The sequence below is a fragment of the Garra rufa genome, chromosome 18, assembly GCF_049309525.1.
Source record: "Garra rufa chromosome 18, GarRuf1.0, whole genome shotgun sequence".
NCBI classification, from domain to species: Eukaryota; Metazoa; Chordata; class Actinopteri; order Cypriniformes; family Cyprinidae; genus Garra; species Garra rufa.
In genome coordinates this window covers 30,078,252-30,092,499 of record NC_133378.1, presented here as the reverse complement: position 1 = coordinate 30,092,499, position 14,248 = coordinate 30,078,252, and the positions used below count along the sequence as shown (strand labels likewise).

General features: G+C 35.4%; 1 protein-coding gene across 4 annotated transcripts in view; it reads right to left on the bottom strand.

The window, feature by feature from the left end:
* Positions 1-996: 996 nt before the first annotated feature.
* The window catches only part of pan2 (poly(A) specific ribonuclease subunit PAN2), a 25,950-nt gene continuing 12,698 nt past the window's right edge, over positions 997-14,248 (bottom strand). The window contains exons 8-26 of one of the 4 annotated variants that reach the window (XM_073822904.1): positions 13,516-13,612; positions 13,132-13,251; positions 12,074-12,193; positions 11,654-11,782; positions 11,339-11,538; positions 11,111-11,262; positions 10,561-10,667; positions 9,770-9,868; positions 9,462-9,544; positions 8,229-8,364; positions 7,986-8,123; positions 7,835-7,894; positions 7,600-7,690; positions 6,918-7,075; positions 5,463-5,606; positions 4,975-5,154; positions 4,797-4,890; positions 4,500-4,703; positions 997-1,591 (exon numbers count right to left, since the gene is read on the bottom strand). In XM_073822904.1, the coding sequence (XP_073679005.1) occupies positions 1,557-1,591; positions 4,500-4,703; positions 4,797-4,890; positions 4,975-5,154; positions 5,463-5,606; positions 6,918-7,075; positions 7,600-7,690; positions 7,835-7,894; positions 7,986-8,123; positions 8,229-8,364; positions 9,462-9,544; positions 9,770-9,868; positions 10,561-10,667; positions 11,111-11,262; positions 11,339-11,538; positions 11,654-11,782; positions 12,074-12,193; positions 13,132-13,251; positions 13,516-13,612 (2,347 nt within the window). In that variant the 3' untranslated portion in view covers positions 997-1,556. The remainder of the gene's footprint in view (positions 1,592-4,499; positions 4,704-4,796; positions 4,891-4,974; positions 5,155-5,462; positions 5,607-6,917; positions 7,076-7,599; positions 7,691-7,834; positions 7,895-7,985; positions 8,124-8,228; positions 8,365-9,461; positions 9,545-9,769; positions 9,869-10,560; positions 10,668-11,110; positions 11,263-11,338; positions 11,539-11,653; positions 11,783-12,073; positions 12,194-13,131; positions 13,252-13,515; positions 13,613-14,248) is intronic. The other 3 variants (XM_073822906.1, XM_073822905.1, XM_073822907.1) reach the window with 3 other exon arrangements.

The window sequence follows — 14,248 nt, the reverse complement described above, 5'->3', positions numbered from 1 at the left end:
CATTATATGAAAGTACAGAATAAGATAATACATGTTGCTAGCACAGATTATACTGATTATAATAAACTGGATAAATGTCTGTATATTATAGACCACAGAGTTAAACTTGTTGTGAGGAATAGATTATCCATGCACTCTTTAATCAGTAGGACAGACATAATACATCGTTGTCAACTCAAGAGTGTCAGGAGCTAAAAATATTTCCATCGCAAACTGGAGCTAAATTTAAGATGAGGGTCTGGCTGACCACACTGAACAATGTGTTCAACTTTGAATGGTAACTGAAGACATGTCCATCCTAAAATGCTTGTCAATGATAAATGATTACATACACCTTCCAGAATCAGCAAAATGTTCAATTATTTGACAAAAATTAGAGGGATCATACAAAATGCATGTTACTTTTATTTCGTACTGACCTGAATAAGATACTTCAACAAAAGATGTTTGCATATATTCTTAATGCTCTTAATGCATAATTTTATTTCTGAAGCATCAGTGAGCATTTGATGGATTTCAAATCATGTATAGTCATTGTTGGAAGTTTGTTGGAGTTCAAATACACAAAATACTTAAAAACCAAATAATTTGTGGGACCTGAAGGATTTTTCTGAAGAACAGCAGGCAGTTTGTTCAGGGCAAACAAGGGACTCATGAACAACTATCACTAAACAAAAAACAAAAAACAAAAAAAACAAAAAAACAGCTGTGGATCATTCAGGTAACAACACAGTATTAAGAATCAACTGTATGTAAACTTTTGAACAGGGTCATTTTTATAATTTCAACTATTATTTTCTTGTATGATCCCTCTTATTTTGGTGAAGTAAAATAACCTTTTGCAGATTCTGCAAGGTGTATGTAAACTATTGACTTTAACTGTACCTTACATAAAAAGATTCACATTTCTTTTTACTTTGAGACAACAAAAACCCTCAGTATTTTTAAATACTTGCTACTCAAGTTGCTGAAATAATACACCCAGTTGAAACGAGCTTTGAAATACTCAAAGACTTATCCAAAAGTCTTTATTCAGCTGCCACATTATCAAAGTGTACATCATAGTTACAATATAGAAAATAACACAGTAAACCCATTGACTGCTTAATTCATTTTCAGTGTACATCAATTCATATTCTTTATATGTGCAGTTTTTGACACAATATAAATACCTTGGTGAAAAAGCCACCGCAGAGTCAAACATGAGCAAAAAACACTTGGTTAATGGTCTCAGGTCTCAGTCCTAAAAAACGGTTTTCTTTTCTGTCCCTTATGCATTGTCTTCTTAATACCGCAAGCTATACTGTACAAAGCACTGGAGAAAACCCTGACATGATGAAATGTTTTAACATTTCCTTCCAACAGTTCTTAAACAACAAAACAGACATTTCTAACAGCCTTATTTCAGATTTGCCATCTAATGATGAGGAAATACACTCATTAAGAAGTGAAATTTGGCTTAAGAGATGTTTTAAAAGAAGAACTGGAAGGGCTTTTCAAGAAATGACTGGTGAGCTGGCATCTGTTTGGCAGGAATATAACCAACAAGGGTCTAATCACAAACCCATCACAGAGGGAAACACGGCTGTACCTGCAAAAGCAAACGAGCATCAGAAGTTCATCAAACAACGTGTTAAAATTGTACAGTCGTGGCCAAAAGTTTTGAGAAAGACACAAATACTAGTTTTCACAAAGTTTGCTGCTCAACTGCTTTTAGATCTTTGTTTCAGTTGTTTCTGTGATGTACTGAAATTGAAACGTATGAAGTGCTTGTAATTCTAAGGCTTTTATCGACAATTACATGACATTTATGCAAAGAGTCAGTATTTGCAGTGTTGGCCCTTCTTTTTCAGGGCCTCTGCAATTCGACTGGGCATGCTCTCAATCAACTTCTGGGCCAAATCCTGACTGATAGCAACCCATTCTTTCATAATCACTTCTTGGAGTTTGTCAGAATTAGTGGGTTTTTGTTTGTCCACCCGCCTCTTGAGGATTGACCACAAGTTTTAAGATCTGGGGAGCTTCCAGGCCATGGACCCAAAATGTCAACGTTTTGGTCCCCGAGCCACTTAGTTATCACTTTTGCCTTATGGCACGGTGCTCCATCGTGCTGGAAAATGCATTGTTCTTCACCAAACTGTTGTTGGATTGTTGGAAGAAGTTGCTGTTGGAGGGTGTTTTGGTACCATTCTTTATTCATGGCTGTGTTTTTGGGCAAAATTGTGAGTGAGCCCACTCCCTTGGATGAGAAGCAACCCCACACATGAATGGTCTCAGGATGCTTTACTGTTGGCATGACACAGGACTGATGGTAGCACTCACCTTTTCTTCTCTGGACAAGCCTTTTTCCAGATGCCCCAAACAATCGGAAAGAGGCTTCATCGGAGAATATGACTTTGCCCCAGTCCTCAGCAGTCCATTCGCCATACTTTTTGCAGAAGATCAATCTGTCCCTGATGTTTTTTTTTGGAGAGAAGTGGCTTCTTTGCTGCCCTTCTTGTCACCAGGCCATCTTCCAAAAGTCTTGGCCTCACTGTGCGTGCAGATGCGCTCACACCTGCCTGCTGCCATTCCTGAGCAAGCTCTGCACTGGTGGCACTCCGATCCCGCAGCTGAATCCTCTTTAGGAAACGATCCTGGCGCTTGCTGGACTTTCTTGGACGCCCCTGAAGCCTTCTTAACAATGCAGTGGAAAGTTTTTTTCGGGAGTTAATTTTCATGGCAAAGAAGGACTATGCAATTCATCTGATCACTCTTCATAACATTCTGGAGTATATGCAAATTGATATTATAAAAACTTAAGCAGCAACTTTTCCAATTTCCAATATTTATGTAATTCTCAAAACTTTTGGCTATGACTGTACATGCACAAAAATGCATTATGTGATTTATTTTAAATATTTCATTTTTTGAAATGACACTTTGTAGAGATAGCCTAAACCACCATTTATGATGATTAAATGGCCAATATATGGCCTTCTTGTGCAAACAGAAATAAAAATGGAAATGTGCTAAAAATAGACTCAATCTCAGGGCATCGAAGATGTAGATCAGTATGTAAATGTCACATAAAATATCATATAAAATTAGGGTACACTTCATTATATATACAGTATATTAGCATTAAATGAACTCAAAGGTATCTGTATCTGCCTTTGAAAAACTTGTATCTGTCAAACATGAATGTGTAGCAAAAAAACATTTCTAAACAGTTGAACAGCCTCTAAAAACACTGTACTATTACTTATTTAAATGATTAGTTCACTTCCAGAATAAAAAATTCTAGATAATTTACTCACCCCCATGTCATCCAAGATGTTCATGTCTTTCTTTCTTCCGTCGAAAAGAAATTAAGGTTTTTGAGGAAAACCTTCCAGGATTTTTCTTCATATAGTGTAGTGGACTTCAGTGAGGAGTTGAAGGGCCAAATTGCAGTTTTAATGCAGCTTCAAAGGTATAAGAGTCTTATCTAGCAAAACAATATGTATTTATTTTTTTTAAAATAAAATTTCATATACTTTTTAACCACAAATGCTCATCTTGCACTAGCTCTGCGATGCGCGTCTTTACGCATTACATAATCACGTTGGAAAATTCTCGCAGAGTTTTTTGTCTGTGTACTTCGGTTCAAAAATTTAGGTTAGGGCGAAAAACTCCATCTCATTTTCTTCTCCAACTTTAAAATCGTCTGTTATCGTATTAAAAGTATATACATTTAAACATTTTTTGAAAATGACCAATCGTTTCGCTAGATAAGACCGTTATTCCTAATCTGGGATCGTGTAGAGACCTTTGAAGCTGCACTGAAACTGCAATTTGGACCATCAACTCCTCATTGAAGTCCACTATATGGAGAAAAAACCTGGAATGTTCTCCTAAAAAACCCTTTATTTCTTTTCGACTGAAGAAAGAAAGACATGAACATCTTAGATGACATATGAGTGAGTAAATTATCAGGAAATTTTTATTCTGGAAGTGAACTTTAATACCTGTTATATATAGACATAAGTACTAATATGTGACCCTGGACCACAAAACCAGTCATAAGGTTAAATTTTACAAAACTGAGATTTATATACCATATGAAAGCTCAATAAATAAGCTTTCTATTGATGTATGTTTTGTTAGGATAGGACAATATTTGGCCGAGATACATCTATTTGAAAATCTGGAATCTGAGGGTGCAAAAAAATCGAAATACTGAGAAAATCACCTTTAAAGTTGTCCAAATTAAGTTCTTAACAATGCATATTACTAATCAAAAATTACATTTTGATATATTTATAGTAGGAATTTTACAAAAAATCTTCATGGAACATGATCTTTACTTAATATCCTGATGATTTTTGGCATAAAAGAAAAATCAATAATTTTGACCCATACAATGTATTTTTGGCTATTGCTACAAATATACCCCAGCGACTTAAGACTGGTTTTGTGGTCCAGGGTCACATATATATTATATGAAACCATCTCACTGCCTTGTCAGTGATTCGTACTTTTTGGGCTACCTTGACCATCTGCAGAATCAATGTCTGGAACTTTCCAGTCTAGCTTGCGTCCTTTCTCATAGAGAGCCTTGAGAACCTTGCGGAACTCGTCTTGAACTCCGTTATGACTCAGCTCCAAGTACTTCCTGTACAACTGTAGGGCAGTCCGTGCATCTTCGATACTATCGTGAGTTTCGCCCTGAATGTTCAATTCTAAACAAATGTTCAGAAAGCCATTAAACACTGATACACAGAAAATCACATATGAGGTCAAGAGATAAGGGAAAGTTCATGTGAGAAACCTACCGAGAAAGTACCACGCGAGGAAACGTAGAGAAATCATTCGTTTCCTAGGCATGTGGAAGAGGTAGACGGTGTCAATCACCTGTTCCTTTGGAACCTAAAAATGTAAAAGGGGTTACAATTGAAACATTTCCACATACTAAATGAAAAAATTCACAAGACTCACAAAAATTCAACTCACCATCAAGTTTATGACCCGGAAATCTTTCTGTAACCCGTGGCCGACAAAGCGAACGCCAGTGTCAATGAGAAATCGCAATTTCAAATATGTAGATTTCAAAGTAGTCAAGTGTTTTGAGGAAATCTTTGCGTCCAGGTCTCCAGGTTTAATACCAGAGTACTGGGTCAGGTAATCCACCACCTGTACATGCAAAGAGGTTAACTAGTAAGAAGCAGAAAGGTTTTCCCCAACATTTTGACAAAAGCACAACAGAAAGCAAATGTATGGAAAACACTAGTACACTAATAGTTATTCCCTGTGATTCACCTTGCAATTAGATGATTCAAAAATAATCCTTTTTACAAGTGACTCAGATAACACGTCTCTCCTGATAAGGCACAAAACTGAGCTTCTCACTTTTGTGAGGTCATTAAAAGGTCCTGATAATTTCAAAAGGTAATTTCCCTATTATGTGAGATACATTCAGAATGATTCCACAAAGTTGTGACCTGTTCCTGTGTAGATATGTAGTCATCAATGAACGGCACTCCCTCATTGGGTCCCTGTCCTCTCACACATGTGATACGAGCAACTGACATCTGACTGGGCTTAATGGTAGACTTGGTCCCGTCACTGCGCAGTTCTGCCTCTTCCTGTTCAAGGAGAAAATATGTCAAATTCTGTGTTTGCAAACAGTGATGACATTTTTTTGTGGGCAGAGCCTATCTGGTGGCAGAAAATGAGTTTTTAAGTAGCAGTCTATGGATGCCACGGAATAAAAGAATAAAAAAAAATAGTACATTTACGTATATATTTTACATTTCTGACTTTATTTTCGCAATTCCGAGATTATATCTCACAATTCTGATGAGAAAAGTCATCAGACCTGTTTGTCCTGAACAGTTAAACTTCAGGTCCCACAGATTCTTTGGTTTTCAGCATTTTTGTGTATTTGAACCCTTTGCAACAATGTCTGTATGATTTTGAGATCCATCTTTTCACACTGAGGACAACTGAGGGACTCATATGCAACTATTACAGACGTTTCAAATGCTGACTGGTGCTCCAGGAGGAAACACAATGCATTAAGAGCTAGGGTGAAAACTTTTGAACAGAATGGAGATGTGTACATTTTTCTTCTATTTTCTTTCATTTAGTACTGCCCTTCAGAGGCTACAGAAGATAGTTACATGTTTCCCAGAAGACAAAGTAAGTTAAATTTACCCTGATCTTCAAATTCAAAAACTTTTCACCCCCCAGCTCTTAATGCATCATCTTTCCTTCTGGAGCATCAGTGAGCATTTGAACCTTCTGTAATAGTTGCATATGAGTCCCTCAGTTGTCCTCAGTGTGAAAAGATGGATCTCAAAATCATACAGTCATTGTTGGGAAGGGTTCAAATACACAAAAATACTGGAAACCTAAAGAATTGTAAACATTTGAACAGGGTCATTTGTTCTCTTGTGGATCATATGTAACTATCTTTTATTTGAAATATCTTATTCAGGTCAGTAGTAAATAAACAATAACATGCATTTTGTATGATCCCTCTTATTTTGATAAAATAATTAACATTTTGCAGATTCTGCAAGGTGTATGTAAACTTTTGACTTCAACTGTATGTCCCCTATGAACCTCAGATGTGAATATTATGTAGACCTATTGTTTAAATTAATTAATTTTTAAGTAGAGTAATCATAGCAGGTTTCATCCATAGTCTATCCTTTTAAACATCTGTGTTTAGCTTCAAATGGCGTTTTTGATGACAGTATTCTATAAAGATGATTTGCATTCCGATTCTGACATCCAAAGGCTCTTATTCCATGGATATTACCCTCCATGGAGTTTGCCTCCACTTGTTACCAGTGTTTTCTGCCACCACAATGCGCACACAGCTTTAAGTGACGTAACTGTGACGTCTACTCCAAATTGTTCTATAGAACATTAAAGTGTTTCTCACTGACCTGGTTGAGCGTGACAAATTCTGCATCCAATCCAACAAGGTCTGCGCTCTGCGGCATCTCGCTCACCATCAGAGGTATGAAGGTGGCGTGACTCTTCCTCTGCTTCCGTGCCAATGAGGCCTCCGTCAGCAGAACGCTGGCATCAATAGGGTTCTTGACTAGGAGGAAACAGAGAAAATGTATGATTAATTAAAACAGATGCTCATTAAGACTGCGTTTAATTGATCAAAACATACATTATTTGATCAAAACATACATTAAAAACATTTGTTGTACAATATGATTTAATATAACTGTTTTTTATTTTAATATATTTTAAAATTTAATTTATTTACATGATCCTTCAGAATGCATTCTAATGTGCTGATTTGATGCTCAAGAAGCAATTTTTTATTATTTTTAATGATGAAAACAGATCTGCTGCTTAATATTTCTTTGTAAAAATGATAAAATTAGTTCAAACTAACATTATAAATGTCTGTACTCGCACTTTTGATTAATTTAATGCATCCCTGCTAAATAAAAGCATTAATTCAATTTAAAATTCTTTGAACAGTAGTGTATGCATATTATAAAATATATATATGTATATATTATAAACTTCATAACATTTCTGTGATGGCACTGATACATTTTAGTGAGAAGACGAAAAGTACATTCTCTGAGATGAATGATCACATACTTCGCAAATCATACTTGGTGTGGTAGTTCCTCTTGACGTAGTAAAGTACAGCAGGAAGCTTCCAGTTTACATCAAACTGAGCTGATTCAGCCTAATGGAGAAATAATGCAACACCATTTAGGGTCACATTTGACGCACTTCCAGTGGGAATACAGAACTTACTGTGCTAGGACATAATATGGGGTGTTTTCATTATAGGAAAAATGGAAATTTGCCTGATGTTTGGTATTTTTACCTTGTCAATTGGCTCAATCAGAAAATCATTGAACAGATACCACTGCTGGTGTGTTACTCCCTGAAAGCAAGCCACAGAAAACACAGTTTGTCCAACATGTCCAACATATTGTGTCAAATTCCTAGCAAATGCTTTAAAGATTTGCTCATACCTCTTTCCTTTGATGGTAGGTCTCGCCTACTTTGATATGTGCCACCAGGTTTCCTCCGGTCCGGGTATCCTGGATATGAGATACGGTGACGACCAGGTCATAGATAGATGCTCCTTCTGCCTCTTCACTTTCAGTCAGCTATGAGAAGAAACAAGACATTATTTATCTGTCTAAATAACCTCAAGGTGAGTCTTGAATGTGGTTAATGAAGACTTTGGAAAAGAGTAAAAAGGTGTTCCTCACCTCTTCTCCTTCAGACAAGCTGCTGACCTCCAGAGTCTTACTGATGCACATTTTCAGACTGAGAGGGATCCATACGTGCTTCATATCCTCGGCTGGAGTGTCAAAGGTCAAGCCCTCCACATTGCACAGCTCATCCCTGTATATAATATATGTAAATTATACGGGTCATTCAACAGAACTGGTGCAAACTGCTGTCCCCCAAAAAAACACATTTAAAAAATTTCAACATTTGAAAATTATATTGAAATCATATATTTTCTTTGTAAAATATGAAACTTTTAACTATACCCCTACATTTATGATCAAGAAATATTTATGTGTCTCATCATTTTGAGGTAAGTGTGTTCAAAAGTATGAAAAAACTGTGTGTAACTTTAAAGAATGTCACTACCGTACACCTATTTTTCTCTTAATTTTTTTCTATAATTAAACACACTTTTTTGGGAGTTACCATTTAGTTTTTATATGTGTACAATAATCACCATCTACTGATTAGCATCTTTGAGCTAGGTTCAAAAGCATCCAAAAATTATCACTACTGAGACATTTGGTGACGTTTCGGTACCGAAACATGTCATGATTGTTTCGGCAGTGACACAAAGGAATGCATAATCCTTTATTTTGGATGGAAAAAAAACTAGTAGTACTTAAGTATTCACTGGCACTACTGAAACATGAGATATTTTGTCAAAAATAAAGTATACTAAGTTATTAGCTAAGATGTTATTATTGTGTTTGGCTCAATGTATATTCAGAGTAACGAATCCTTAAATTTGAAATCAGTATGACAAACTTTTTGCCTCTTACAAAGAAAAAATGGATTCAAATGACAAAAAATCTCATAAATTACACTTGAAATATTGTTAAAAATGTAATTGTTATGGATTTACCTCTGGAACAATTTTTATAAAATAGCAAAAACATATATTTACAATATAGATGTAAGCGAAATGTTAATAGGTCAATATAACCCCTTACAATTAAAAATATATATTACTGTTTCGGTAGTGACAAATTTGGGGAAAGCACAAATATTCCAAAACTTTCTGAAAATACAATATGAGAACTAACTGTACAGTTACTGGAAATGTGTACCTTGGATATTATACAATAATTTTCGAAAAATATTTTTTTTTCCAAGACATTTCCAATTCTGACTTCAGACCAATTCTGTAGAATGGCCCATATATAAAACACATAAACAGAAGTGTTTTTACTAATCAACACACTTACTCTAAACACCATTCTGTCGGTAAAGGCTCTTTGGGTTTGGGAGGTTCTGCTGCTTCTTTCTTCAGAGCTTTGTTGTATGCATACTGTGAACAAAAAAAAAAAAAAACATACAGATCAGTTGAATGAACAAGCTGTTGCATTGCTAATACACCACTGACGCATCTCACTGTCATATGACAGAAAAATATCATATAATAAATGACTCCAACTGTAAATGTAAAGTATTAGAGGACATTTATGGGTAGATTTATCAACAAAATTCTGTAAATGCATTAACATATATCAAAGGGAAAGGAAATTGGCCTAACCTCAGTCTGTGCTTTCCAGAATTCTGCCTCTTTAGCGCTGTTCACCTCGCAGTTGATCACCAGGACATCGGGCAGACAGCGAATGTTCCTGGTCTGCACCTAAAAAACATAATTGTTTAGTATTTTGTGTTTTCAGACTTTTGGTTGATACAATTTTTTCATGTTTTTGAAATAAGTCTCTTATGCTCATCAAGGCTGCATTTATTTGATTAAAAATACAGTAAGAAAAAGTAATGCTGTGGAAATTTTAAATTAAAAATAAATGTTTTAGTACATGTTAAAAAGTAATTTATTCCTGTGATGGCAAAGCTGAATTTTCAGTAGTCATTACTCCAGTCTTCAGTGTCACATGATCCTTCAGAAAATAATCCCGATATGCTGATTAGGTGCTCAAGAAATATTTTTTTTTTATCAGTGTTGAAATTTCAGTGTTGTGTTGCTTGACATTTTTGAGGAAAGCATGATGCATTTTTTTCAGGATTCTGCCAGGAGAAAGTTCAAATTAATTATTTGATCATTTAAATTTTTTACTTTTATTTACCTTTATTTAACCAGAAAATACTCTCTGAGATTAAAAATCTCTTTCACAGGAGTGTCCTGGCCAAAATGCATCCTTGTTGAATAAAAGTGTTCATTTCTTCTATTTAACTCCAATTTTTCAGCATTTTGAATGTGTGTGTGTGTGTGTGTGTGTACATTATATATATATATATATATATATATATATATATAGATAGATAGATAGATAGATATAGATATAGATATAGATAGATATGTGTGTAAAAACGTACTGTTGGCTGGTATTTCTCACAGTTGTCACACCAGGCCTGTGTGCTTTGTTCCAGACATATACTCTTCTTCAGGATCTCTGCGAAGTCATATTCATCTATCGTCTTATCTGTTAAAAATCAAGCAATAATTTAATCAATTAATTAATTCAGTTTATCCACCTTTTTCTTCTACTAAAAGCGGCAGTGGCCATTTGTAAAGTTTATGGGTGTGGCTTCCGGTCTCATCTGCGTCCAGCTATTTATAGCTGTACAAAACAGCTCGCTTTGTTGCTTGATATTGCAAATTAGTGAGTTTTATAATATTATTTTAATGTGTTATCTTAATTAGAAACACCCTGGTTTGTAGTGCAAACAGTTTTACTGTTTACTCCCCTTTGTTATTTTTCTCACTATTTCCCTCTAGCGGATAATGAACCGGAAGTCTCACCCATAGGCTTACTTCCGCAAAGGTGTATAAAGAAGAAAAAAACTCAAACTCCAGCAAAATATCTGTATTTCATGCCCATGCTGGTACAGATGTATTCATATGTGAATAATGTGTGGTTCTGACCTTGAGAGCTCTGCTCGGGGTAGTGCATGGTAAACAGCAGAGTCAAGGACGCGCGAACCGTTTCCTTTCCACAGCGACACAAACTGCTGTTCTCCACCTCACAGCCAAACAACCGGCCAATCACAGACTCCCCTGAGGAACCCAGTGTACTACTGTGGACACAAACCATAAACACTCCATTCTTTTGTAAATTATTGCACTGAATTCAAGCATGGTGCAGCTCCACACCTGCTGCTGGCTCCTCTGTATGCCTGTGGCCCTTCCTGCTCCAGTGTTTCCTGATGCAGCTGTGCAAGAATGAAACGGTTCCAGCTCTGGATGAGACGGCCTAGACGGGCTTTCCCTGTCTGCTCATCTGAGTCAGCCAGGATCAAACCTAACGCAGACGCCTCCGGGATTGTACGGAAAGCCCGGAGAAAATTACTGGCCTATGAAGAAAACAAACAAGTGCTTTGTGTTCGTGCATATGTTATAAGAGCTCTGATGGCATAGATACAGCTGGGGATGATTTCTCAAATAATGAAAGTGAAAGTGTTAGTTTACCTGGCAGGGGTCTCCTCTGCTCAAATCCAGCATGTGAAAAAGGAACCCCAACTCACAGGCCAGACAGAACTCCTTCTGACACAAATGATTCTGTACCAGGCACCTGACGGGCTCCAGGAAGTACAGCACCTGTCACAGCATACACTGAATTAATTAAAAATTCCAGAGGACTGGAATGTCTAAAGTGTGCATTCCCAAAATTCCTTAGAGAGCAGAAAAAAATTCCAAAGACTTTTCAATATAATAGGCATGGTGACATTTGGGATTTTTTTCTGATCCCTCAGGCAAATGTCAGGCAATTGACATTTTAATAGGTGAATCTGAATGTTAAATGTCACTATTTATATATAATATTAAATGAAAACTACTCAATACAATACTATAACACATTAAAAATGGTATATGTGTCTATGTTTTTACCTGGATCATGCAGTTGCAGTAAGCATTGGGTATGTGAGGCTCCAAACCAGCAAATAAAGTCCGGTTATAGTGCTTAAAATCGAAGTCTTCCAGTCCCAGTTTGGAATATTTAATGGTCACCTGAAACATATAAACATATGCCACATAATCAGAACAATCTAAACCTAGTGTTTCAAGTATTTATAGTTAGCATAAAATCACCAGTGATCCCACAATAGGACATTGTGATTCCTTATTAATATTTTATCATTCATCTGCAGTAGGACTTTCCTTGAAGGAATAGTTTCTTAAAGGGATAGTTCACCCAAAAATAAAAATTATCCCATGATTGACTCACCCTCAAGCAATCCTAAGTGTATATGACTTTCTTCTTTCAGACAAATGCAATCAGAGTTATATTAAAACATGTCCAGGCTCTTCCAAGCTTTATAATGGCAGTGAATGGGTTTTGAGAATTTGAAGTCCAAAAAAAGTATATCAATCCATCATAAAAAGTTAATAAAGGCCTTACAAAGGTCAGATGAAATAGGACGTCCTATGTCATTCGGATGAACGCATGTACGAAAGTTAGTGAAAGCTAGAGATTACCATTTATAAAGTTTTAAAAATCAATATTTTTTACACAAATGCATTGGTTCACTTAAGAAGGCCTTTTATTAAGCCCCCGGAGCAGTGTGGAGTACTTTTTATAATGGATAGATGCAGTTTTTTGGGCTTCAAAATCTTAACACCCATTCGAAAGCTTGGAAGAACCAGGACTTTTTTTTTTTTCTTTTTTTTTTAAATAACTCTGATTGTATTAATCTAAATAAAGAAAGTTATATACACCTAGGATAGCTTGTGGGTGAGTATATCAAGGGGTAATTTTCATTTTTGGGTCAACTATACCTTTAAATTGCATGCAAACACTTTAGTTTTTGTTTTATAAACAATATAACATTATCTCATCTAAAAAGAACTTGCATACCAACATTTGTAATGGACAAAATAATAGCTCATGTAGTACGTAACCATCACCAAAGATCATAAGATTATGCACAACACTGGCTGATCACTACCTTCCTGTATTTCTTTGGAATCATGTAAAGATGCGGCTCCTCATCTCGACCAATGGGAGACTCCGGGACCTGATTATAGCTGTCATACTCAAGCTCTATGTCTTTAATCTTATAAGGAACCTGTCAAAAACAGAGATAAAAAACATAACAAAATTACCGGTTAGACAGCATTACTGCACAGAAATAATTGACGCATTGACAAATAACATACCAAAGACACTAGCTATATTACCAAGAAAGGAATTCCTTCTTATGACATATGGAAAATATTTGTCTGTACCATGTTTACATGTTTAATGATTCTAAAATCTTTCAAATCTGTTAAGTTTAGCATTCTGAATCAAGAACCAAGTTAGGTTTAGTTTGAAAATAACACATGCTTACTTGGTTTCTAGGACGAGTTCTAGGATTGGGGGCGTATCCAATAAAGCCCACTGTTTTCATAGTCCTAAGAATCTCCGGATCCACTGGAGGGGCTCGTCTGATAGTGAAAAGAACACATTTACATTAACAAATCACCATATAACATGTAATTTGTTGGGGGAATTTATATTAAAACTTATATAAAAATTGTGTGAATAAAAAAGTGAGCGATACCAAATCAAAAACTGATCCAGGTCTATGACTTAGGATCGTGGCCTAGCCTGAGACATACTGCAGGGGGCAGTATTACACAGCAACACTCATATACAAGGGCTGTGCAAAATAACATACTACTACATATTGTGCACAGTATGCAAACTGTATGTATGCATAGACTGCACAGATGACTTACTACTTTTGCCAAAATTTACAGTATTTTAAAGAACAAACAGTTGAATACTGTATCTCACAATGCAATATGCTTAACCTTTCCAAAGAAATATTAGATGCAAATGTGATTCGACTCCATATGTTAAAAAATGTTTGGAAAAAAATAATTAAAATGACAAAAGTTTACATTAGATATTTACAAAAAAAAAAAAGTATAATAAAATAACAAAAATAAAAATAAATTTAAACAAAATAGCACTTTATCTTTTAAGCTCTACAGCTTTTCAAAAAAAAAAAATTATATATATATATATATATATATATATATATATATATATATATAATAATATATATATATATATAT